Source organism: Primulina eburnea, chromosome 13, assembly GCF_022965805.1.
Source record: "Primulina eburnea isolate SZY01 chromosome 13, ASM2296580v1, whole genome shotgun sequence".
Classification (NCBI taxonomy): domain Eukaryota; kingdom Viridiplantae; phylum Streptophyta; class Magnoliopsida; order Lamiales; family Gesneriaceae; genus Primulina; species Primulina eburnea.
Window position 1 is genome coordinate 21,593,261 of NC_133113.1, and position 23,371 is coordinate 21,616,631.

Genomic DNA, 23,371 nt, shown 5'->3' on the forward strand with positions numbered 1-23,371 from the left:
AAGCAGTAGGAGATGGCGAGAATTTAGATGATTGAGGATTTAGTGTCACGACTAGTTGTAACAAGGATTTATAATCCATTTGCTTTCTCATGAATTTTCTCTCCTTTTGTGCTTCCTAAAACTTGGATTTGTATTGCTTCCTTTTTCGTTTGAATCAATAAAAAGTTTATTTGATTTTATCAGTGGTCAATTGCAGTTCATGATTAACTCATATATATGTTAGCAAATAAATATCTTAGAAACTTGTACACTTGTAGGATATGGACGGAAGACCGGTACGAAACAACCGCAACCCGCGCTACGGAAATCGCAACAACAATCGGAATAACGCCAACAATCAAGGGAATCTACCTCCACCACCACCACCAAGATTGGGCCTAAGTCAAGTTGACTTAATGGCCATAGCAACTATTGTGGCCACTACCATCCAAGGATTGGGTAACACAAACGCCAATGGCAATCCGCCACCGCTAGGACCTCCAGCACATGGGGTCAAGTACCACTACGAGTCTCTACGAAAGAATCGCACTCAGACATTCAAAGGAGACCCGGACCCCGAAGTTGCCCAAAGTTGGCTCAAAAATATCGAGACCCAACTCCGCTTACTCGAGATTCCCAACGAGTTCAAGGTGGATGTGGTAACACCATTTTTAGAGGTAAGTGCAGCCAAATGGTGGGAGACAGTCTCACCAGCTTTGACAGCGGATGGACCAATCACATGGCAACAGTTTCGAGAGGTATTCCTGAAACAGTATTACCCTGCTGAAGTGAGATTACAGAAGTTGAGCGAATTCGAAAATTTCGCTCAAAATTTAGATATGTCTGTGGTGGAGTATACTTCAAAGTTCAACTCCCTTGGAACCTATGCCCCCACGATTATGGCTGATGATACCTTAAAGATGCACCGGTTCAAGCGTGGTCTGAACAGTCGTATTCAGTCAGCATTAGCAGTTTACCAACCCACGAGTTTTGCTGACCTAATGGGCGCAGCAATACGAGCCGAGACAGAAATCAAGCGCCGAGAGGATGAGAACAAGAATAAGCGACCTCCTTCGGGACAATCTTTTCAAGGGAAACAATCATTCAAAAGACCGAACCAGTCCAGTGGGACATTCAAGGGTGTTTCGTCCAGTCCAACCTATCAAGAGGCCAAGATGTGTCCTATCTGCAATAACCGCCATTCTGGGGAATGCCGAAGGAAGACTGGTTCATGCTTCAATTGTGGGAAGTTGGGACATCGAATTGCTGATTGTCCTGAGCCTAAGAAAGGTGCATGGTCAAATACTGATACTACCCCCAGCAAGCCAAAGGAAAATAAGCATAACGCTCGTGTGTTTGCAATGACTCAGAAAGAGGCAGATGACTCAAACGATGTCGTGGCAGGTACCATTCTAATCAATGAAATGCCAGCTTATGTATTATTTGATTGTGGTGCCACTCATTCGTTTATATCAAAGAGGTTCACTAAGAAATTAAGGCTTATACCTGAAATACTTGTCGAACCCTTTAGAGTAGCAACTCCTACTAGTAAGACAATTGAAACACATAGGGTGCACAGAGATTGTGAGATCTGTATCAATGATCACCTATTTCAAGCTGAATTGATTCAACTAAACATGGTGGAGTTCGATTCCATTCTGGAAATGAATTGGCTATCAAAGAATCACGCAATTGTAGACTGCCGATTGAAGAACGTCAAACTAAGGGCTCCGAACCAAGAAGAAATCGTTTACTATGGCAAAGTCAAGAAACAGAAATCCTTACTATCTGCTTCCCAGACTTGGAAAGCCATGAAAAGTGGAGAAGAAGTTTACTTGGCTATGTTAAGCGAGGTAAAGGAAGGAACCACACTTGCACTAGAAGAGATTCCGGTAGTACAAGAATTTCTGGATGTCTTTCCTGAAGAACTCCCTGGCACAATCCCCGACCGCGAAGTGGAATTTGAGATTAATTTAGTACCCAATGCTACACCAATCTCAAAAGCACCGTATCGAATGGCTCCAGCAGAATTGAAAGAACTCAAGGAACAACTTCAAGAATTGTTAGATAAGAAGCAAATCCGACCGAGCACATCCCCATGGGGAGCTCCTGTCCTATTTGTGAAGAAAAAGGACGGAAGCATGAGATTGTGTATTGATTACAGGGAACTGAATAAGATCACAATCAAGAATAAGTACCCGCTTCCAAGGATAGATGACTTGTTTGACCAACTCAAAGGAGCTACAGTCTTTTCCAAGCTCGACTTAAGGTCAGGTTACCACCAACTAAAGGTCAAAACAAACGATATTCCAAAGACAGCCTTCAGAACAAGGTATGGACACTATGAGTTCATGGTAATGCCATTCGGATTAACAAATGCTCCAGCAGCTTTCATGGATCTCATGAATAGAGTGTTCAAACCATTTCTTGACAAGTTTGTTGTGGTATTCATCGATGATATTCTTGTATATTCATCAAGTGAGGAGGACCACAAAGAACATCTTCGTCTCACCCTCCAGAAGCTTAGAAAAAAGGAACTGTACGCCAAGTTCAAGAAATGCGAATTCTGGCTAAAGAGCGTCACATTTTTGGGACACATAATATCAGCAGCAGGAGTGTCTGTGGACCCTAAGAAGGTAGAAGCAATCATGGATCGGTCGAGATCAAAGAATGTGACAGAAATTCGAAGCTTCATGGGATTAGCGGGCTATTATCGAAAATTTGTTGAAGGATTCTCTTCAATAGCCATACCCCTCACTAAACTCACGCAAAAGAACTCTAAGTTTCAATGGAATGAAGAATGTGAGCAAAGTTTCGAGACCTTGAAGAAGAAACTTGCCTCTACTCTGGTATTGGTATTGCCAACTGAAGGAAAAGACTTCACCATCTACAGTGATGCTTCAAAAAGAGGTTTAGGATGTGTGCTCATGCAAGATGGAAGGGTGATCGCCTACGCTTCAAGGCAACTGAAACCATATGAGCAAAACTATCCGACGCATGATCTCGAACTAGCTGCAGTGGTGTTCGCACTAAAAATATGGAGACATTATCTCTATGGAGCCAAGTGTGAGATTTTCACCGATCACCAAAGTCTCAAATATTTGTTCACGTAAAAAGAACTAAATATGCGGCAGAGACGATGGATTGAACTCCTGAAAGATTACGACTTGACGATAAGCTATCATCCGGGCAAGGCAAACAAGGTAGCTGATGCTTTGAGTCGGAAGAATATTAGCAAAGTAATCCTAGCATCACTTTCAGCACAACCATGCCTCCGGGAAACGATCAAGATAAGTCAAGATCGAGACCCCACTTTGGTGAAATTGAAACAACAAGCTAAAGAAGGAAAATCATCGGATCTCCAGACAGATGACAAAGGAGTTGTGTGGATGAAAGGGAGATTGTGTGTACCTGACATTCAAAATCTTCGACAGGAAGTAATGTCTGAAGCACACAAGTCAAAATTTTCAGTCCACCCTGACAGTACCAAAATGTATAAAGATTTGAAGAAAAATTTGTGGTGGAGTGGAATGAAAAAGGACGTTGCAATGTTCGTCTCCAAGTGTCATGTGTGCCAACAAGTCAAGGCAGAACACCAGAGACCTGGTGGACTTCTTCAACCTTTGGAAATCCCGGAATGGAAGTGGGAACATATTTCTATGGACTTTGTAGTCGGTTTACCAAAGTCTAGACAAAACCATGATGGTATATGGGTAATCGTAGATAGACTCACAAAATCTGCGCATTTCTTACATGTCTACATGAACTATAATCTGGATAAACTGGCTACCTTATACATGAATAATATCGTACGGTTACACGGAGTTCCAGTCAGCATACTATCGGACAGAGATCCTAGGTTTGCATCCCATTTTTGGAAGAGCTTTCAAAAAGCTATGGGGACAAAAGTTACTCTCAGTACGAAATATCACCCTCAAACGGACGACCAAACTGAGAGGACAATACAAACTCTTGAGGACATGTTGAGAGCATGTGCTCTAGACTTCAGAGGTAATTGGAGCGAAAATCTGTCCTTAATCGAGTTTGCATACAATAATAGTTATCACAGCAGTATTGGAATGGCACCGTATGAAGCTCTGTATGGACGAAAGTGTCGATCGCCACTATATTGGGATGAAGTAGGGGAAAAAACCATGGTTGGACCCGAACTGATCCAAGAAACAGTGGATAAAGTTGCTATGATCAAAGAGAGACTGAAAACTGCACAGGATCGACAGAAAAGTTGGGCTGACCTGAAAAGAAGACCCGTGGAATTTGAAGTGGGCGAAAAAGCCTATGTGAAAGTGTCACCCATGAAGGGTGTGATGCGGTTCAATAAAACTGGGAAATTGAATCCTAGATACGTTGGACCTTTTGAAATTCTAGAAAAAGTGGGAACACTTGCTTATAGAATAGCACTTCCACCTGATATGTCAAGAATCCACAATGTTTTCCACGTTTCACAGCTAAGGAAATATATTTCCGATCCAAGTCATATTCTTGAGGCTGGACCACTTCTGGTTGGGGGCAACCTAAACGAAGAACTAAAATACGAGGAAGTTCCAATCCGAATTGTGGATAACAAAGATCAAGTACTGAGGCGACGGACTATTCCATATGTCAAAGTACAATGGTCCAATCACAGCGAAAAAGAAGCTACTTGGGAGTTGGAAGAAAAGATGAGAGAACAATATCCTTATCTATTTGAAGATCGGGTATAGCCAAGTTTCGAGGACGAAACTTCTCATAAGGTGGGAAGGATGTGAGGACCCAAGAAATAGTTACACAACCCAAGCCTTAAACCACATTCAAGCCATGAATTCAAGGAGGGATTTGAAGAGCCATAACAACATGACATTCAAGCCATGAATTCAATGAGGAATTTGAAGAGCCATAACAACATGTTAATGGTGTTTAAGGCCATCAAGAAGGCCATAAACATGGATGTAATGACCTTCAATGAGAGCCTTTTCACCTCCCTTCCTTGAGCCTATAAATAGTGGCCAAAGAGTGGGAGAAATCACACCAAAACAATATCAAAGTTCTCTCCAAAAGTAGCAATTTTCGAGTATCAAATATTCTGCACAATTTCAGAAGGTTTTGCTCATAGTTTTACACGTCTAAATCCGATCTCCACCGTTCAAAAAATATACCTACACGTGTTTAGAGCAACATATCCAAAATTCAGACCGATCCAACGGTTCAATTAGGCGCAATCATTTTTGCAAAGTGACTGGTCGGTGTCAAGCTACAACTTGTTATTCCAAGATTTTGGCACAATCTTTCACGTAAGTGGGTTTTTGCTATACTTTTACGTACACTTGCATTTCATAAGTGTACTACTTGATATATATATCGACATACTTGTTCTTCGTAAGTATGTCCACATTTGCTCAAAAATAAATTAAGTATGTTTCTTGAAATTCGATCGGCATGATATATTCGTTCCTATTTGTTATGAAAATCCTTGAACAATTTGTTGGTTGGTATTAGTTATAATATTTAAAAGCATGTTTGAAATATTTGAAATGCACTGTAATGATTCGAATTAGAAATGGCAAGGAAATTCCGATATTTGTTATGTTTTGTTTAAGGATGTAGTGACCCGTTCCAGAATCACCTACTAATGAAGAACTAAGCATGCACTTAACTTAATTAATAATAATCAGAGATAACAGCGGAAAACTGACACCAAACGATAGTTATACAACCCAATCGAAAATCCAGAACAACTCAACTAAACTGAAATATACGGTACAACCATATCGAATCAAAAAGATACCGAAGAACTAAACCAACCAGCTACTCAACGTCCTCCTCCTCCTCCTCCTGAGCTGTCCAACCTGAGGCCTGCCCCGAGGGAATGGGGTGTCCAAGATAAACAAAACCGAGGACGTGAGCGATAAGAACGCCCAGTACAAAAGCATGAGTATACAAACCTATATGAAATGCACATGCTATGATATGATACCAGGGTAGTCAAGAAACAGGAGTAACAAAGGATCTCAAAATGCTCAGTCTAGAGACGCCAAGTGGATAGTGCCGCGCGGTACTCCTCTGGGTCACTGCATCCACTACAAGAACAGACGTGGACCTAAAATGTCCCGGATCACCGAAGCCCTCCCGACCCGTCGGCCACTGTGTACTCTCGGTGTCCATGCGTCCACAAGACAAGACAGGGCTGAGCGGCCCCACAAGATATAGCTTATCTCGAAAGAGATACAGCTCAACAGTAAAGGCTATCTCGAAGGAGATACGGCTCAACATGAAATGCAACATGCATCATAAAACGTGACATAATAGCATGCATCATATGACATATATCAATGCACCACATAATCATGCAACACATATAAGGATGTATACTCGACCAGGATATCTCGGATAGTACTTTCGTACCTCTATCTCAGCAAGCCTAGCCTTACGCAACACCGCTAATCAGGTCTAGAACAAGCCTACGCATCAAAAGCATACCCAATGAACAATACTACCATGCTCGACTAGCAAAACCAGTACTACCAAAAATTTAGGGTTTACCTTCGTCCGTCGACAGCCCTTTGATGTCGATTGCCTCGTAACTCAGGCGTCGCTACGCTACCAATCCTGGCAGCTCTTGGCTATCGCTCGACCAACAACTAACCCTAGAAACCTTCCAAACCTCTCAACTAGGAGACACAACTTCAAGAATTTGCAATCCAAAATGAGGAATTCCGAGCACTATTTATAGGCTATGTTCGGATCCACCGAACACACTTCGGAACGTCCGAACTCCTACGTGTCCATCGGCTCTTGACACCTCATGATCGGATCCACCGAACCTACACTTCGGATCATCCGAACTTGCATGCAAACTGACGTGTCGATCAACTCTTGACACCTCATGATCGGATCCACCGAACCCACTTCGGATCGTCCGAACTCTTCGGTGCTACTGAACCATCTTCGGTCCGTCCGATCATGACCATGGTCAAAATTACACATTAAACCTTCTTAATTACCATTAATCCGTTAATTACCCAATTTGGAATTCAGGCTACTACATTCTCCCCCCCTTAAAAAGATTTCGTCCTCGAAATCAAGTTTAGAGGATGAACAAAAAGGAGTAACAACCTTGTTATTATATCTCAATTGTTGCTAAACACAACTGATATTTAGATTACAACGGAAAACACACACACATCCATGTTACAACCATAGTACAACTCAAAAGAGCTCTGGATGCTCCGAACGCATACGACTCTCTAGCTCCCAAGTGGCTTCTTCAGTGCCTCTGCGCTGCCACTGAACTAAGACAAGAGGAATGATCTTATTCCGCAATACCTTGTCTTTGCGATCGAGAATCCGCACTGGTCGTTCCACGTAAGACAAATCCGAATTTAGTTGAACTTCAGAGGGATGCAAGATGTGAGACTCATCTGCTACATATCGTCTCAACAAAGATACGTGGAACACATCATGAATCCCAGACAGATACGGAGGTAATGCTAATCTGTAAGCCAAATCTCCCACACATTCCAGAATCTCAAAAGGACCAATAAATCTCGGAGATAGCTTACCCTTGAGACCAAATCTCAAAATCCTGCGAAAAGGCGAAACTCGGAGAAACACTTTCTCACCTGGCTGAAAATAAAGAGGTCGCCGCTTGGTGTTCGCATAACTAGCCTGTCGATCCTGAGCGATCTTAATCCGTTTCTTGATTACTGCAACCTTATCAATAGCCTGCTGGACTAACTCCGGTCCCTCAACATGTCGTTCCCCAACTTCATCCCAAAATAATGGAGTACGACAACGTCGCCCATACAATGCCTCAAATGGTGCCATACCAATACTACGATGATAGCTGTTGTTGTACGCGAACTCAATCAAAGGCAAATGATCCTGCCAAGCGGTTCCGAAATCCATCACACAAGCTCGCATCATATCCTCAAGTGTACGGATAGTCCTCTCCGTCTGACCGTCGGTCTCTGGATGATAAGCTGTACTCAAACTTAATGAAGTGCCCAATGCTGCCTGGAAACTACCCCAAAATCGTGAGGCAAAACGAGGATCTCTGTCACTAACAATACTGACTGGCACCCCATGCAAACGTACAATCTCTTGAATGTACAATCGAGCCATACGATCGAAAGTGAAATCACGGTTATATGGCAGAAAATGAGCAGACTTGGTGAGTCGATCCACCACTACCCAAATAGCATCACTATTCCTCGAAGACAATGGTAAGTGAGTAATGAAGTCCATCGCGATATGCTCCCACTTCCATTCAGGAATAGGTAAGTTCAGCAATAATCCTCCCGGTCGACGGTGCTCTGTCTTAACCTGCTGACAAACAAGACACTTGGAAACAAACTGATAAACGCTGCGCTTCATCCCTTTCCACCAAAATCGTGTCCTCAAATCTTTATACATCTTGTTGCTTCCTGGATGGACACTCAACTTGCTTCGATGGGCCTGAGATAAAATCTCTTCCCTCAAAGTATCATCTTCTGGTACTACAACCCGATTAGACAAACACAGAAGACCATTAGACTGATAATGGAAATTACTATCTCCACCAGCCAACCGAGCTAATCTCTGAGTCTTGAGATCAGACATCTGTGCATCTCGAATCCGAGCGAACAAAGCTGGCTCAGATAAAATGGTAGCAACACGAATGCTCTCCATACCTTTCCGATGTTTGAAATTAAATCCCAATGAACAACAATCCTGGATAGTACTAATCATAGCACTGGTCTGAAGTGCAGAGATTCTCACCTTGCGACTAAGAGCATCGGCTGTAAGATTCGCAGAACCTGGATGGTATTTGATCTCGCAGTCATAATCTTTCAGTAGATCCATCCAACGACGTTGTCTCATGTTCAACTCAGCCTGAGTGAACAGATACTTCAGACTCTTATGATCAGTAAAAATTTCAAACTTAACCCCGTACAAGTAATGACGCCAGATCTTCAGCGCGAACACAATAGCAGCTAATTCTAGATCATGAATAGGGTACTTCTCCTCGTGAGGTTTCAGCTGCCTAGAAGCGTAAGCGATCACATGACCATTCTGCGTCAACACACACCCTAAGCCTTGAAAAGAGGCATCGGTGTAAACACTGAAACCATCAGATCCTGACGGTAACGCCAAAACAGGTGCAGAAGTCAGAAGTCGACGAAGCTCTCTGAAACTATCTTCGCACTCAGATGACCACTCAAATGGAACATCCTTCCGAGTAAGCTGCGACAATGGTCTAGCTACCTGAGAGAAATTCACGATGAAGCGATGATAATACCCTGCCAGACCTAGAAAACTACGGATCTCAGCCACCGTCGTAGGACGTGACCAATTCAACACTGCTTCGATCTTGCTGGGATCCACAGAAATTCCTTCCTTGGAAATCACATGACCAAGGAATACTACACGATCAATCCAGAACTCGCACTTACTCAGCTTAGCATACAATTGCTTCTCGCGAAGAATCTGCAACACAATCCTCAAGTGCTGGATATGCTCTTCCACACTGTGAGAATAAATCAAGATATTGTCGATGAAAACCACAACAAACTGATCCAGAAAATCCCGAAAGACTCGATTCATCAGATCCATGAACACTGCTGGCGCATTCGTTAATCCAAATGGCATAACTAGAAACTCGTAATGCCCATATCGAGTACGAAATGCAGTCTTGGAAATATCATCATCTCTAACTCTCATCTGATGATAACCCGATCGCAAGTCAATCTTGGAGTAAACAGAGGTACCCTGAAGCTGATCGAACAAGTCATCAATACGAGGTAATGGATACTTGTTTTTGATCGTCACACGATTCAGCTGGCGATAATCAATACACAATCGCATCGATCCATCCTTTTTCTTGACAAACAAGACTGGAGCTCCCCAAGGTGAAACACTCGGGCGAATATAACCTTTATCAAGAAGATCCTGCAATTGCTGCTTCAATTCTCTCATCTCTGACGGAGCAAGACGATAGGGGGCACGAGAAATCGGTGCAGTCCCTGGCATTAACTCAATGCCAAATTCCACCTCTCTAACCGGAGGAAAACCAGGAATCTCATCTGGGAAGACATCAGGAAATTCACAAACCACTGGAATATCCTCTATACCAACACTACCTGTGGACGAATCAATCGCATAGATGAGGTAGCCTTCCCCGCCCGACTCTAAAGCACGACAGGCTTTCAGAGCAGATACCACTGGCATCGGAGGTCGCGCTCCCTCACCATAGAAAAACTAAACTAGAGCTCTCAGTCGTACGAAACTGAACAAGCTTCTGGTAACAATCCACGGTAGCTCGGTAGGTAGTCAATAGGTCTATGCCTAGAATACAATCAAAATCTTCCATCTCCAAGATCATAAGATTCGCAATCAATTCGTTACCCTCAAAATCTAAGGGACAACCCATCACTAGACGCTTAGCTAACACCGAATGACCCATCGGGGTAGAAACGGAAAGAATGACGTCTAGAGAAACATACGGTAACTTATGACGCTTAACAAATCGTGCAGAAATGAATGAATGCGATGCTCCGGTATCAATAAGAACAAAAGCAGGAATACCCCATAAACAGAAAGTACCTGCTATGACTCTCTCTGTCTCATCTGCAGCCTGATCCTGGTTTAACGCAAAAACCTGACCTTGGGCACGAGGTCGAAGATTCGAACTACCCACAGCCTGACCCTGCCTCCTCTGCTGCACAGTCGTCTGAGATCCGGAACCAGATCCTGCTCCACCCCGCAACTGAGGACAATTCTTCTTAATATGACCCATCTCTCCGCACTGAAAACAAGCTCCCGCGGCTGATCGGCATTGCTCCGATGGATGGTTCTTCCCACAATGCACACAAGAAACCTTCTTCTTACCAAAGCGGAAAACACCGCTAGACCGTGATCCAGATCCAGAAGAAGAAGAACCTGACTTCTTGAAAGACTGAGATCGAGGGCTCAAAGTACTCGGAGGTCTGAAAGAAAGAATAGCCCTACCACGTTGGAGACTGATCTCTGCCTGGCGACACCGGTTCACTAATCCATCATACGAAGTAGGATTATCACAGACAGTGACTCGATCAAAAATCTCCTGGTTAAGACCCTGGAGGAAATGGTCATACTTGGCCTCAGAACTGCCACTGATATGAGGGGCAAAAGGTAACAACTCAAAGAACTTCTGCTGATATTCATCAACAGACATACTCCCCTGCTTAAGATTCAGGAGCTCAATCGTCTTTGCCTGGCGAAGGGCTGGAGGAAAATACAGCTGCATGAAAGCTGCACAGAAATCGGCCCAAGTCACCCTACCCTGGGACTGGACTATCGGCGCAGAAGTCGATCGCCACCACTTGCGCGCACGGCCCTCGAGAAGAAAACTAAGGGTCTCCATCCTCTGCTCCTCGGTGCACTGGAATGCACGGAAACAACTCTCCATGCGCTCTAACCAATCCTCAGCATCATCAGGAGTCTCACCGCCGACTAAAGGCTTAGGCCCCATCTGAATGAAACGGTGCAAATCAAAACGCCTAGGACCATCCCGACGATGACGATGTTCACGATGACGCCTACGATCGTCCTGGTCACCCCAACGACCTACACTTCCCTGACTACTCTCATCACCAAAGTGGTCAGCCATCGCTACAAGATAGAATGGGGAAAATGGTAAAATGGTCAACGAAAATCCCAAAACAGAATCTATAACCCAAAATCGTAAGCATGCTCTGATACCATAAATGTAGTGACCCGTTCCAGAATCACCTCATAATGAAGAACTAAGCATGCACTTAACTTAATTAATAATAATCAGAGATAACAGCGGAAAACTGACACCAAACGATAGTTATACAACCCAATCGAAAATCCAGAACAACTCAACTAAACTGAAATATACGGTACAACCATATCGAATCAAAAAGATACCGAAGAACTAAACCAACCAGCTACTCAACGTCCTCCTCCTCCTCCTCCTGAGCTGTCCAACCTGAGGCCTGCCCCGAGGGAATGGGGTGTCCAAGATAAACAAAACCGAGGACGTGAGCGATAAGAACGCCCAGTACAAAAGCATGAGTATACAAACCTATATGAAATGCACATGCTATGATATGATACCAGGGTAGTCAAGAAACAGGAGTAACAAAGGATCTCAAAATGCTCAGTCTAGAGGCGCCAAGTGGATAGTGCCGCGCGGTACTCCTCTGGGTCACTGCATCCACTACAAGAACAGACGTGGACCTAAAATGTCCCGGATCACCGAAGCCCTCCCGACCCGTCGGCCACTGTGTACTCTCGGTGTCCATGCGTCCACAAGACAAGACAGGGCTGAGCGGCCCCACAAGATATAGCTTATCTCGAAAGAGATACAGCTCAACAGTAAAGGCTATCTCGAAGGAGATACGGCTCAACATGAAATGCAACATGCATCATAAAACGTGACATAATAGCATGCATCATATGACATATATCAATGCACCACATAATCATGCAACACATATAAGGATGTATACTCGACCAGGATATCTCGGATAGTACTTTCGTACCTCTATCTCAGCAAGCCTAGCCTTACGCAACACCGCTAATCAGGTCTAGAACAAGCCTACGCATCAAAAGCATACCCAATGAACAATACTACCATGCTCGACTAGCAAAACCAGTACTACCAAAGGTTTAGGGTTTACCTTCGTCCGTCGACAGCCCTTTGATGTCGATTGCCTCGTAACTCAGGCGCCGCTACGCTACCAATCCTGGCAGCTCTTGGCTATCGCTCGACCAACAACTAACCCTAGAAACCTTCCAAACCTCTCAACTAGGAGACACAACTTCAAGAATTTGCAATCCAAAATGAGGAATTCCGAGCACTATATATAGGCTATGTTCGGATCCACCGAACACACTTCGGAACGTCCGAACTCCTACGTGTCCATCGGCTCTTGACACCTCATGATCGGATCCACCGAACCTATACTTCGGATCATCCGAACTTGCATGCAAACTGACGTGTCGATCAACTCTTGACACCTCATGATCGGATCCACCGAACCCACTTCGGATCGTCCGAACTCTTCGGTGCTACCGAACCATCTTCGGTCCGTCCGATCATGACCATGGTCAAAATTACACATTAAACCTTCTTAATTACCATTAATCCGTTAATTACCCAATTTGGAATTCAGGCTACTACAAAGGCCCTGATGCGGTGGGATATAATAACCGTTCTTTTGGCCTCGCCCATTAGAGGAGTAACATATAGGGGACTGATCAGTAAACCATGAAAATGAGATGATTTTCAGTGCTATGTTTGTACTTTGTTTATATTCGACTCAACATGCTTACTATTGAAATTATGATTTCATTGAAATTATGATAATATATATGTATAATTATCACCTTGATATTCGTTATGCCCGATCGGTCCCCATTTACTGAGTATTTCCCAAGTACTCACCCCTTACGTTCCCACCCCAGATAAGAACGAGGAACAAATCGAAGATAAGGAACAAGAATACTTTTGGGGATGGTGATCCGATTCAAGACCAGTCTCGTTATTCTATCTTTTAGTTAATTTCTCGTATTTTACGCTTCCGCATTTCGTTTCAGTCGCATTGTAAAGACGATTATTGATTTATATAATAGACTGGCTTTTGGTTATTTGATTTATTACATGGCTTGTTGTTATACGATTTTAATTGTTGAACAACGCCGATGGCACGTCTCGGTTTCGGGGCGTGACAGAGACGCCGAGTTGTTGGTACAAGAAATTTGATTCCTATATCATGAGCCTTGGATACAATAGACTGAGCGCAACCCTTGTACATATTTCAAAAGGTTTGGTGATGATTATATCATTTTGCTGTTGTTTGTGGATGAAATGTTTGTAGCAGGCCCCACATAGATCATGTCCAAGGATTGAAGGCTCAATTGGCTAGAGAATTTGATATGAAGGACTTGGGACCAGTAAACAAGATTCTAGGGATGCAAGTTCACTATGATAGAAGTAACCGAAAAATTTGGCTTTCCCGAAAAAATATTTGAAGAAAGTCTTGCGACGCTTGAACATGCAAGATTGTAAGCCAATCACGACCCCTCTTCCCATTAATTTCAAGTTATCCTCCGAAATGTGTCCTAGCAGTGAGCAGAGAGGATGGTGATGTCTCAAGTACCATATGCATCAACAGTGTTCGTCATGATTTGTACAAGACCGGACATTGCTCAAGCAGTGGGAGCAGTTAGTCGGTGTATGGCAAATCCTGGAAGAGAGTATTGGAGCACGGTTAAGAGGATCCTTATATACATTAAGAGTACCTCAAATGCTACATTATGTTATGGAGGATTGGATTTTATACTCAGGGGCTATGTTGATTCAGATTATGCAGGTGATCGTCGATTCAGATTATGCAGGTGATCCTGAAAAGAGAAAATCTACTACTGGTTATGTGTTTACACATGTAGGGGGAGCAGTTACCTCGATTTCAAATTACTAACAGTTGTGAGATTCTGCAAACACTCATCAAACGTTGCACCAAAAATAGAGAAGTCATCCATATATATTTCAAAAAGGTTTCATTCATATCATGGAATATTGCAGTAATGGATCGTTGAAAAGTGGCAGGGTCATTACAAAGACCAAAGGCATATGTTTGAAAGCAAAAGTGCCATAAGAACAAGTGAAAGTGGTTTTCTCTTGATCCTCAGGTGCAATAGCAATCTGATTGTACCCGAATATCCATCTAGGAAACAATAAAACTTGTGACCTCCTAATCTTTCTAACATCTGATCAATAAAGGGAAGGAGAAAGTGGTCTTTATGGGTGGCATCAATCAACTTTCTATAATCCATGCACACTCTCCATCCCGTAACAGTCCTAATGGGAATAAGTTCATTTTTCTCATTAGTGATCACAGTAATCTCACCCTTCTAGGGAACACACTGAACAGGACTTACCCATGAACTATCGAAAATAGGATAGATAATACATGCATTGTGGGGACTCGGACACTGATCTTTCTTATTAGTCATCTTTGGGATTTAATTATCAGTTTGGATAAAACATGGTCTAAAAAATTTTCTTTTAAAATATAAGTGCGGAAGGTAATGACATCTATCTATTATACAAATCAGTATAATAATAATAAAAATCTTGTACAACATGCTTCTAGTTCAAACTAATCTCAGGTTCAACTACTAAATTCAAGTATTAAACCAGGTCTACAATAAGTCCGGAATCACCACGCTAAATTCGTCTTCTCTCATCATCTTCTCGACCCCGATCTTGCCTCACCTGTTGTCATGCACACATACAAAACAAGACAACAGCCGGATACTCCGGTGAGAATAAATCCCAGTATAAATCATGGTAAGCATGTATAGAAACAATCTAAATCATAAAACATGCTATCATAAACATATTCAAAAGTAATAGATTTCATAATCTATGAAATCAAATCAAAATAAGCATGCAACTCAATTCAGATAAACATGCAATTTAAATCAAATCATATAAACATGCTATCATAACTAAAAGCAAGAAACATGGGTTTCATAGTCTATGAAACCACATCTATAAACACATGTAGTTCTAGTCAAATCATGTCTAGACTCGACTCAACTATAACTCTAGGGATCCCGGTGTGAATAAGACGATCTATCACCTACTCTCCAATCGGGGTGACGGTACGTCTTATTCCTATACTTCGGTCTGATCTATATCCACATCTACAATAGGAGAGTGAATCTTCCCCTAAGTTGTGATACCACCGAACGTCTAGAAGTTTGACTGTTTCTGTCAGACTCTCCTATCTTAAATGCAATGCATAACAATCTGTAAACAAAGCAGTAGCAAATCAGCATATAAACAAAGCGTATTCATATCAGAATATAACAATAATCTAGTATGTGATTTTGTTGGGAAACTCAAATAGGATCTTATTTGAGTTGCGTCTTCCCGAATATCACATGAATTATACCTTTGTCGTCCCGGTCTGACGAAGACGATGATCTGTATTCAACTCTGTCCATATCAAATCTGAAATGACAATATCGAATACGCTGTATCAGTGAATAACTCAATACACAACATGTTCTGATCAATACTCAAATCGGTATACAATCTGATCAAAATCAACAGTATAACCATGAATCTCAATCAATATCATATCTGATCAATCTAAATCAATACTGAATCTGATCAATCTAAATCAACTGATGTTTCGACGGCATAACAATACAATCTGAATAACCCCGTCAATCTGAACATCACAAACATAATACTGGAACTCATAATCTGTGTCAATACAATTTATACTCTGAATACTAACACAATTCTGATATAGAATCTCAGTCAATATCTTTCACAAATCATAACAATTACATAAACAGTATGTTCTTTAATCTGTCTTCAATTCTATAATGTCTACGGTAGTAGAAACACCATATCTAAATCATATTCGATTCTAGCAACATCATATTTTCGAAACATCTTAAAACGTAACAAAACTTACGTCCTTGTGTAGCCCGTGTCGAGAGGAACTCAGAACTGAAGTCGGATTTGAATTCTGACGGACGGATTTCTCACAATCACAACTCTAAAAGGCGTAAGAATTTTCTCTCAAAGCCTCGGCCCTCTGTCTTGAATTTCTGAGGAATTTACGTGTAATCCATCTATATATATATTGCATGCAAAATCTGGAAACGTGTCTTATTTTTCAGCGACCACGCATGACCGCGGGTGCGGTCGTGTCATGCACCGCGGGTGCGCTCATGCTTCGGCATGCTTATCATTTTCGGAAATTCAGGACCGCGGGTGCGGTACATCTTAGACCGCGGGTGCGGTAACACCACCGCGGGTGCGGTCTTGTTCTTACCGCGGGTGCGGTGTCGCCTCGAATAAATTTTGCCAACTTTCTGTCCATGCACCGCGGGTGCGGTCTTGGTTGCACCGCGGGTGCGGTGTGGCTTCGGCCTTTCTTGCAAAAATCCACAATTGCATGACCGCGGGTGCACTCCTGTTCTGGGCGCGGGTGCGGTCTTGCAAACCCTATTTTCTCATGTATTTTCTTCCCTCATTGCATGTCATGCATTCTCATATCTTCCGAGTCTCACGTTAATGACGATTAATAATCTTGGTTATCGATTCTGTAATTCTTGGGCCTTACATTTCTCCCCCTCTTAGATCTGAGTTCGTCCTCGAACTCATAAACAATCAATTCAGAGATATCAGAAGAAATGCATAACAGAGTTTAAACTAAAACTCAAATATCTGATTCCGGTCTGGAATAAGAATTCACTAAGTATAATGTCACAATACTTCTTCAATCTTTCTGACAGAATCAATCTTGCCATGTTGGTTATACAACATCCGTATAAACCAATCATAATTCATAACAACCCATGCCAGTAGTTGTTACCTAGTCTGTTTATCCCAATCAAGGACATATGCAATCTTTTAGCGTCAAATACCAATCGTCATCATCCGACGTTGGTTTCTTAAATATGTCCATTCTGAACTGTCTTAATAGCTATTGTCATATAGTAATTCATACAGTGACAATAAGTCATAACAACTAGTGCTAACATCCAGTACTAAAGCTGTACCACAGTCTTCTAATATCTGGATAACCCATTCTGACTGCCTATCAATCTGTGAAACAATCTAAGAGAGAGTTCATGATATATTCTGTCACGAATCCAAACTCAAGCAAAATCACAATCTGACATAATCTACTGTGGCATTCTGATCTTTCTGACCACTTCTCTGACATCGATCTGTGTCATTTGGTCATGTTTGTACGTTATCTGGTACAAACTGATAGATATAGATTGAACAATCTATCAATCTTAATCATGTCATATCATATCACAATCTGTAGGAAATGGCAGTAATGTCATTACGAAAGCCATAGAAATGTACTCCCATTTCTATTTAAAACTATACAATTCTGTAATAAATCTTCTGATTTCTATCTTTCTGTCTTTTCTGTTAGCAATTCAGACATATCAGTACAATTTCTGCCAACATTTCGATACAAACTATGTCATAGCTGATCTAATCTGTCTATATCAAAACTATCTGTTCGAATATAATCCATTCTCAATTATCAAACTGGAAACTGAATCCACTACGGTGCATTTCTGACCCTATCTGTGATTTCCAATTCGAACTATTTGATACCAACAAATCAGTTAATAACATAAAGTAAAGAAGAAATACCTACCTGGTATTCGGCTCTGACTGTCGATATCAATTCTGTTATACAATTCTGAAGCATTCTGACATCACAAGATAATCAGTCCTAATACAAAACACAGAATCACATATCTGTTACTCTGATCTGATTACTGAAATCTAGTTCTGAACATTCTGATCACATTCTTGAATTACTGTAACTCTTGAATTCAACTCTGATTCGGTTGAAACTGTATATACTCTCTCTAGTTCACACTAATCTGTAGCATATACGGATTCAAAACACAGTAATATCAAATCAGAAACGAAATGTCAATATCCTATACAGATCTAGTGGGTTCAGAGAACTCATAAATAATGATTTCTGATGAACATCTTCATGTCATTCTGATCAACTGTTATATCTCATCTGCAAATAGAATATGCTTTCCAAAACAATATAAGATATCTCAAATACTGATTTAGAACAATAACAATACTCAGCAGATATGAAGCAACAGTCGAATGAAATAATCTGTCAACTCAGAAGAAATACATTTCTGACATTTCTGAACTTTTTGATCGCGATGTCATTCTCGGTCTCTGATTACACTCTCAACTGTATCAGAATCAATCAGAACACTTCTGAACATACTGAGTCATGCCGAAGAGAAACACTAAATCAAATGTAATTCCCAGCCAATACTCTAATCTACCAGTTCTTTCAATTCATTCTGTATCATTCTGTACATTCGATGTTATTCTATACTGAATTTCTAAATCAACAATCAGTATCTGATCTGAATTCAATTCTGAAATCTATCTTTCTTATATAAGCAAATCTGAAATCTTATCTAGGCAAACATCAGCCAACTCATACCGTATTGGCAAATCTGCCAATGCTAGGCTCGATCTCAGTAAATCTACTGAATACATAAAGATACCATCTGTTCCTTTCTGTATTCATCGAGTCATAGATAAAACAGATATCAAAGGAATTCTAAATCTAGAATTCTTACTGTGAAATCTCTACTTATCATCCATATCTGGTCTGAATCTTATATTCTTCTGAAAGGAATCTATAATAGTTCTGTACTTGTTTAGCATATTCATATCAATAATGCAGTCAAATCAGAAAACACAAGTATTTCACCATCTAACTCACTCTCGTTCTCATCTTACTGTAGTATACCATATTCTACAAAAATTTCTGATATCACTATTTCTTTCCCAACAAATAGGAGATCAATACTACAGTACAAACAAACCCCACGGATACATCATATATCAATGCAATTCAGTCTAAGATAATCGTAGGGAATGCATTAGTATATATCAATACATATGCAATCTAATCATAAAGAATAGTACCTGTTGTGGATTCTGGGTCTGTTTCTCAATTGAACGCTGTTCCCTAAGATCTTCGGGACCGTCTCTGGGGACAAACTTTAGCAAAATACCCCAGCTGTTTACAAATATTGCATCTACCAAGCACTCCTTGGCATTGCTCTGAGGAATGTTTCCCTCCGCAAGTCCTGCAATAGACTTCAGTATGACTTGGACTGGAACCACTTGAGCTAGAGGAACCACTTCCCACCTTCTTGAATGGCTTCTTTCGAGTTTTCAGCAAATCTTGCTTCCCACTCGTACTGCCGCGCTCATATCGAAGAGGGGATTGCTGTGTCTGGGGTTGCTTCACACACAACCTTGTCAATTGTCTAATCAGACTCGCCTCAGCTCTCTTTGCTCTACTCAAGATATCAGCAAAATGGTAAGGTCGCTGCAAATTCATAAATGCAACTACCTCCGAATTCAACCCTCTGATGAACTGATTCACTACAGCTTCATCATCTCTAGCTACATTAGGAGCAAAACGCAGTAGAGTAGAGAATTTAGCCACATATCCTTCAATATTCAGTTGACCTTGGCTCAAATTCTCAAATTCTGCTCTTTTGTTCTCTCGGTAGGAAACTGAGAAAAATCGTCGGTAAAATTCAGTTCTGAATATTTCCCACGAAATCACTGTACCTCTCTGTTCCCACATTCTTCTACTGGTGATCCATCAATTCCTGGCGGATTCTCGTAATTGATAAGGTACCATTTTAAATCTCTGTTCATCTGTACAATCAAGTAAATCGAACAGTATTTCAATGTCATCGAACCAGATCTGACAATCTTCAAATGTCTCGATACCACTCAGAATCGGCGGCTGCAATAACTGAAATTCTTTCATCTTTACTTCTAGCTAAGTTTCGGATGCATCTATCTGTTCAGACGAAGTACTGCCCTTTTCTGAAATTCTTCGAGGCGGTATATCTGATAATCAAACAGATTAGTACATAATTCTATACAATCTGTCTCAGCCCTCCTCTGATCATATACCTCTGATTCAGACTCGGTTCTGATTCAGTCTTGGTAATTACATGCTGTAATCAACTCAGATAACAAACAACATGTAATAGGAAAAGCGATAAATCATGCTAGCACACACAATGTAAGTCAACATTGAAATAAATCTCATGCTAGCAATCACATGCAAGGAAAGAAAATTCAATCTACCCCGCTCATTCTCCTCTATCTCAGTCTGACTCAATCTAAAGGTTCTATCAACTCTGACTATCTCAATCTAAAGGATCTATCGCTCTGATTATCTTCTCCTAAAGGATCTATCGCTCTGATACCACCTCTTGTGGGGACCCGGACGCTGATCTTTCTTATTAATCATCTTTGTGATTTAATTATCAGTTTTGATAAAACAGGGTCTAAAAATTTGTCTTTTAAAATATAAGTGCGGAAGGTAATGACATTTATCTATTATACAAATCAGTATAATAATAATAAAAATCTTGTACAACATGCTTCTAGTTCAAACTAATATCAGGTTCAACTACTAAATTCAAGTATTAAACCAGGTCTACAATAAGTCCGGAATCACCACGCTAAATTCGTCTTCTCTCATCATCTTCTCGACCCCGATCTTGCCCACCTGTTGTCATGCACACATACAAAACAAGACAACAGCCGGATACTCCGGTGAGAATAAATCCCAGTATAAATCATGGTAAGCATGTATAGAAACAATCTAAATCATAAAACATGCTATCATAAACATATTCAAAAGTAATAGATTTCATAATCTATGAAATCAAATCAAAATAAGCATGCAACTCAATTCAGTTAAACATGCAATTTAAATCAAATCATATAAACATGCTATCATAACTAAAAGCAAGAAACATGGGTTTCATAGTCTATGAAACCACATCTATAAACACATGTAGTTCTAGTCAAATCATGTCTAGACTCGACTCAACTATAACTCTAGGGATCCCGGTGTGAATAAGACGATCTATCACCTACTCTCCAATCGGGGTGACGGTACGTATTATTCCTATACTTCGGTCTGATCTATATCCACATCTACAATAGGAGAGTGAATCTTCCCCTAAGTTGTGATACCACCGAACGTCTAGAAGTTTGACTGTTTCTGTCAGACTCTCCTATCTTAAATGCAATGCATAACAATCTGTAAACAAAGCAGTAGCAAATCAGCATATAAACAAAGCGTATTCATATCAGAATATAACAATAATCTAGTATGTGATTTTGTTGGGAAACTCAAATAGGATCTTATTTGAGTTGCGTCTTCCCGAATATCACATGAATTATACCTTTGTCGTCCCGGTCTGACGAAGACGATGATCTGTATTCAACTCTGTCCATATCAAATCTGAAATGACAATATCGAATACGCTGTATCAGTGAATAACTCAATACACAACATGTTCTGATCAATACTCAAATCGGCATACAATCTGATCAAAATCAACAGTATAACCATGAATCTCAATCAATATCATATCTGATCAATCTAAATCAATACTGAATCTGATCAATCTAAATCAACTGATGTTTCGACGGCATAACAATACAATCGGAATAACCCCGTCAATCTGAACATCACAAACATAATACTGGAACTCATAATCTGTGTCAATACAATTTATACTCTGAATACTAACACAAGTTTGATATAGAATCTCAGTCAATATCTTTCACAAATCATAACAATTACATAAACAGTATGTTCTTTAATCTGTCTTCAATTCTATAATGTCTACGGTAATAGAAACACCATATCTAAATCATATTCGATTCTAGCAACATCATATTTTCGAAACATCTTAAAACGTAACAAAACTTACGTCCTTGTGTAGCCCGTGTCGAGAGGAACTCAGAACTGAAGTCGGATTTGAATTCTGACTGACGGATTTCTCACAATCACAACTCTAAAAGGCGTAAGAATTTTCTCTCAAAGCCTCGGCCCTCTGTCTTGAATTTCTGAGGAATTAACGTGTAATCCATCTATATATATATTGCATGCAAAATCTGGAAACGTGTCTTATTTTTCAGCGACCACGCATGACCGCGGGTGCGGTCGTGTCATGCACCGCGGGTGCGCTCATGCTTCGGCATGCTTATCATTTTCTGAAATTCAGGACCGCGGGTGCGGTACATCTTAGACCGCCAGTGCGGTAAAACCACCGTGGGTGCGGTCTTGTTCTTACCGCGGGTGCGGTCTTGGTTGCACCGCGGGTGCGGTGTGGCTTCGGCCTTTCTTGCAAAAATCCACAATTCCATGACCGCGGGTGCACTCCTGTTCTGGGCGCGGGTGCGGTCTTGCAAACCCTATTTTCTCATTTCTTTTCTTCCCTCATTGCATGTCATGCATTCTCATATCTTCCGAGTCTCACGTTAATGACGATTAATAATCTTGGTTATCGATTCTGTAATTCTTGGGCCTTACATGCATCAAGAAGTTTGATAGTCTCAGCCTTCACTATCTCTTGCGTCTTTGGGTTTAGTCTCCTCTGAGGTTGCACAAGGAGCGAATACATCTCTTCCATTAGGATTTTGTGGATGCAGATGGATGGATTTATTCGTTTGATGTGTGCCACCTTCCTGCCAAACGCCATCTTATGCTCTTTAAGGACCTTCAGCAGTTTGTCATCCATTGCATATGTAAAAACAACAGAAAGAATGACAGTTAATTTGTTATTCTCACCTAAGTACACGTACTTTAGGTGTTGAAGCAGTGTTTTGAGCTCAAGTGTCGGTGGTTCCTCAATACTTGACTTCTAAGGGGTCAATTCTCTGCAACTCCCCAAATCCTATAATTGTATCCTTATTGGCTTCTTCCATGGATGGTTGGCATTAAAGTCTGCCAAAATTTCATATTTTTCTACA

The 23,371-nt window shown here is 41.1% G+C and overlaps 1 protein-coding gene across 1 annotated transcript; it reads left to right on the plus strand.

Annotated features, from left to right (window-relative positions):
• Positions 1-260: 260 nt before the first annotated feature.
• On the plus strand, positions 261-4,967 carry LOC140810362 (uncharacterized). The gene is made up of 4 exons (XM_073168232.1): positions 261-1,914; positions 2,365-2,999; positions 3,114-4,694; positions 4,899-4,967. The coding sequence occupies exons 1-4, from the start codon at positions 261-263 to the stop codon at positions 4,965-4,967; spliced, it is 3,939 nt and encodes a 1,312-aa protein (XP_073024333.1).
• The last annotated feature ends 18,404 nt before the right edge of the window (positions 4,968-23,371 follow it).

Bases quoted from the DNA above. Each gene is read 5' to 3' on its own strand.
- LOC140810362 (XM_073168232.1), top strand. From the start codon at position 261: ATGGACGGAAGACCGGTACGAAACAACCGCAACCCGCGCTACGGAAAT. The intron at 1,915-2,364 runs GCACAATCCCCG...CAAATGCTCCAG, and splicing joins CTTTCCTGAAGAACTCCCTG to CAGCTTTCATGGATCTCATG. The intron at 4,695-4,898 runs GTATAGCCAAGT...ATGGTGTTTAAG, and splicing joins CTTATCTATTTGAAGATCGG to GCCATCAAGAAGGCCATAAA.